The sequence below is a fragment of the Geospiza fortis genome, unplaced genomic scaffold, assembly GCF_000277835.1.
Source record: "Geospiza fortis unplaced genomic scaffold, GeoFor_1.0 scaffold317, whole genome shotgun sequence".
Classification (NCBI taxonomy): Eukaryota; Metazoa; Chordata; class Aves; order Passeriformes; family Thraupidae; genus Geospiza; species Geospiza fortis.
The window spans coordinates 2,193,034-2,197,268 of NW_005054398.1; the positions used below are offsets into that span (position 1 = coordinate 2,193,034).

General features: G+C 61.8%; 1 protein-coding gene across 1 annotated transcript in view; it reads right to left on the reverse strand.

The window, feature by feature from the left end:
• Positions 1 to 242: 242 nt before the first annotated feature.
• AP3B2 (adaptor related protein complex 3 subunit beta 2) overlaps positions 243 to 4,235 on the reverse strand; it is an 11,520-nt gene continuing 7,527 nt past the window's right edge. The window contains exons 19-27 of the mRNA XM_031061033.1: positions 3,895 to 4,096; positions 3,653 to 3,818; positions 3,515 to 3,569; positions 2,828 to 2,934; positions 2,468 to 2,699; positions 2,288 to 2,372; positions 1,764 to 1,861; positions 955 to 1,093; positions 243 to 724 (exon numbers count right to left, since the gene is read on the reverse strand). Coding sequence (XP_030916893.1) covers positions 574 to 724; positions 955 to 1,093; positions 1,764 to 1,861; positions 2,288 to 2,372; positions 2,468 to 2,699; positions 2,828 to 2,934; positions 3,515 to 3,569; positions 3,653 to 3,818; positions 3,895 to 4,096 — 1,235 coding nt within the window. The 3' untranslated portion in view covers positions 243 to 573. The remainder of the gene's footprint in view (positions 725 to 954; positions 1,094 to 1,763; positions 1,862 to 2,287; positions 2,373 to 2,467; positions 2,700 to 2,827; positions 2,935 to 3,514; positions 3,570 to 3,652; positions 3,819 to 3,894; positions 4,097 to 4,235) is intronic.

Here is a 4,235-nt window from a genome sequence, read left to right on the forward strand (position 1 = left end):
CTCCTCAGATCCCTGGTCTGACTGAGCATCTCCTGCCCTGGGGGGTTCACTCCCACACCATGTGCCATGTTTTCTCCAGGACCCAGCAGCCACCCACCCCCGGGACACTCTGCATGTTTCCAGTCAGCTAAGGGATGGCTGGTCCCCTGATGTCCCCTGTGGCTGCCCTGGGGAGGCTGGCAGAGCCCACCATGGGGTGAATCTGGGGTTGATGTGCCCACAGAACAGAGGAGGGAAAGGGAGCAGGTTGGAGAAGAGCTTTATTGGGAAATCCTGGACATAATAAATAAGGGTTACATCAGGTGATGACAGTGAGGGACTGGGGCCACACTGTGCTCCATGGGGGCTGGAACTGCTTCTGCCCTTCCAAGTAGGACACTTCCCTGCATCCCATCTGCTGCATCCTGCTCCTTCCGCCCAGCAGCAAAGCCGGCCCAAGGGTCGCCTGCCGCCCCTTTTGGGATCGGGGCAGGGAAAAACCTGGCAGAAATGGGGGCAAGGGATTGTTTTGGGGAGCAGCACGGGGCAGAAGGGGTGGGAGGGCAGGGCCATGGGTGCGGCAGAGCCCGGCTGTCACTGTGTCAGGGCCTGGATGATGTCCTTCACCAGCATGGTGCCGATGACCATCTTCTCGCTGTTGATGGTCAGCTGGGCCGTGGAGCCCTCCCGCCGCTCCAGGGTGATGAGCACCAGGCTCCCGCTTGTCACCGTCTTGGCCGCAAACCTGTTGGGTGGTGAACACAGGGCTTCAAGGCAAGCTGTCCCCTGTCACCCTCTGGTCCCATGGGATGCTCTGGTGGGGACAGGCAGGTGCCTGCCACCCACAGCCACTGTCCCATTTGGGTTCATGCAGGCTCCTCATCCTAAAGGAAGCTGTGAGTGTCCCCACTGTGATTTGGGTGGGAATGGAGGAGCGACAGCGCCTGCCTGATCCAGGTGTGGGGGTGCAGCTACCTGTACTCATTGCTGGCACCGCAGGGCACGCGGCCCACGTTGGCAGCCGAGGTCACTTGCTGGACGATGGTGTGGTCACTTCGGCATTTCTCAGGCAGCGTCAGCTTCTCTGTGATCTCGCTCATGCCCATCAGCTTCCCTAGAGCAGGTAACAGAGGCACCTGCCTGTCTCTGGCCACACACCCTGCTGGGCCCTGCTTTGACATGCTCAAAGCAAGCCCCTCCAGCTGCCTGCGTTCAGGTTCCCCATGACATCCTGAGCTGGCTGCTCTGCTTGCTCTTGGTTCAGGATTCAGGGGAGCTGGGAAAATCCTTCATAACCCTTCCTGGGCTCATCCCTATGTGCCTGCCTGGTGGCAGCAGCCACGTCCCTGGGGATGGGCTCCTCTGGACCAGGGCAGCAATGGGGCCAGGTGCTACAGGGCACCAAGCACCCCCTACCCAACACTGCCCCCATCCATGGGGTCAGGGTGGGGATGTGCTGATCCAGAAGCACGGAGGCACAGGGTGTCACTCACCAGACACAGTTCTGGGAGCACCAGGGTGACATGGGCCCTTCACACTTTGTGGAGACCCAACAAGGCCACCCTGACACCAGGGTGGTCACCCCAGCCCACAGGCTGGGGGTGCAGGGGGGGGTGAGGGGAGCAGAGCTAGTCTAGGGGCCAGCTGAGCAGCCACTTACCCTCACCCGGCCGTGCCAGGTGCTCTAGGGCCACAGCGAGGGCGGCAGAGGGGACAAAATTCGGGGTGAGTGTCAGTGGTGGGTGCCCATGCAGCACTCTGTCCCCATCCCTGGCCCCACTCACCCTGCTCCTTCTTGAACTCGTTCTCACTCATGAAGACAGGGGCCATGAGCTCCCCCACGGGTGGCTGGATGGAGACGTAGAACTGGCGCGTGTGGGTGCTGGGGAGACAGGTGGATGAGAGGGGCATGTGCTCAGATTATGTCCCCTCTCCATGTCCTGCTTCCCATCCCTGCCCTGGGCAGGGGTGACCACAGAAACTGTGGCACAAAAGGGCTCAGGAATGGGGGGAACCTGTCAGGCTGGACCTGGAGCTGCTGCTGCCTCCGTGTCCCCTTGCAGAGAGGCATGTGCGTTTCCTGCTGTCCCCCAACCCCCCATGCCCATCTGACCATCTCCTCTTCCCTGGAAGGACTCTGGTGCCTGTCCTGCTGTCCTCCATCCCCTCATGCCCTGCTTCTGCTGTCTCCTGTCCCCTGCTATGTGGAGGGATGTTGATACCTATCCCCTTTCCCCATCTCTGGAGCACCTGATGCCCTGAATCCCTGGGGACACCTGTCCTGCCCTGCCCGGTGCCAGATGCTCACCATAGCTGGAAGTTTGCCGCCTGGGTGGAGTCACAGAAGTCGATGCCCATCACCACGGTGGCTGTGTCCCCTGGCTCCAGGTGCTCTGGAACCACAGGGCTGCCACTACATCCCACATTCCCACCCAACCCCTGTCCCCACTCTCCCACAGCATCACAGCCGTGCCGTGCCATGCCGTACCGATCTCAGGGAACTCCTGTATCCGCATGCCGGATAGTGGCTTGGGTTCGTTGACCCGCAGGTTCTTCACCTCAGTGTCGGTGTTGTTGGAGATCTGGATCTGCACGGCCACCATGTGGGGGTCTCCCGGGAAGGGCCGGCGGCTGAAGCAGTACTCCACCGCCAGCCCCTCGCCTGCCATGCGGTGCAGCAGCTCGTAGGTCTTCACCGCACTGAACGCCGGGCTCAGCAGCTGCACCAGGGGACAGCGGGGGCTGCTGAGGGCTCCCTGCAACCCCTGCAGCTGGCAGAGGGCCCAGGAGCCCCCACAGGTGACAGGAGGCCTGGGACCTCCCCAGGGAGGGCATGGGGGACACTTACAGTGGGTGTCAGGGAGGTGTCGGTGAGAGTGAGGCCCTCCAGGTCGGTCACCAGGCTGGTGGAGATGATGCTGCTGGAGGGCATGGGCTGGGGAGGAGGCGGAGTGACTGCAAGGTAGGGAAGGGGGTGGAGAGGGTTAACAGAGCTCACAGCCCCATGGCTGTGAGCATAGCCCCATGGGGACACCCACACAGGGACAGTTCTAGTGGCTCAGCTCCATGGGGACAATAGCATGGGGACAGGCCCAATGCCACAGCTCCATGGGGACAACCACATGGGGACAGCCATATGAGGACAGAATGGTGGCATAGTGCCATGGGGACAACTCCATGGGGACAGCCTCATGGGGATAGCCCCATGGAGACAGCCATGTGGGGTCAGCCCTGGTGGCACAGTCCCATGGGGAGAGCCACATAAGGACAGCCCAGTGGCACAGCTCCATTGGTGTAGACACAACCCTGCAGGCTGTCCCTGTGCACAGCCACACAGGGACAATCCAATAGGCACAGCCGCCTGTCCCACAGCCATCCTCTGGGCACAAGGACCCCTCACCACACCATCTGTTCTTGTCCCAGCTTTGCAGCTCCCAAAGGACCCACGGAGTCCTGATGGCACTGGGGTGAGTGCTCATGCCTCAGTTTCCCCAGTACCACCATGGCCTTTTGCGTATTCCAGGCAGCCACTCACAGTCATCCAGGTCAAGCAGGGAGATCTCCTTGGAGCTGGCCTTGCTGCTGGGGGGCTGCAGCGGGGCAGAGATAGGAGTTCAATAAGGGGTCCAGGTATCCCTGTGCAGCCCCCATCCCAGCCCACCCCAGCCCTCACCGCTTTCCTCTGCTTGGCCTCTGCCTCGGAGCCCGAGTCGGAGCCAGAGGAGCTGCTCTCAGAGGTGCTGGCCTCTGATGAGGTTTCGGCACGGCCCTTCCTCCCCTGCGAGGCCTTCTTCTTGGCCTTCTTTGCCCCTTCCTCCTCCTCCTCTTCCTCGCTGGGGCTGCAGGGAAAGCCCAGCTCAGGGGGTTGGAGTGGGGGTTTCACTGGGAGCATCCCCCTGCCTTCCCAGGGCATACCTGCCTGCAGTCCCCAAGACTGCCTTATGGGAACCTTCCTTGTCCTTCCTCTTTGGCCTCTTCTCCTCCTCCTCCTCCTCCTTGTCCTCTGACTGCTCTCCACTGTCATCCTCCTCCTCCTCCTCATCCTCCTCCTCGCTGCCAGAGCTGGAGCTGCCAGAGCTGCTGCTGCTGCCATTCTCTTCGCTGCCGGACTCGGGCTCTGTGGGGGCACAGCTCAGCCCTGCTGCTGTGTCCCCCCACATTCCTCCACCTCCCACTTCATCCCACTACATCCTCCATCCTCCCACTGCATCCCCACACCTGCTGCTGCCTCTCCACTGCATCCTCCCACTGCATTC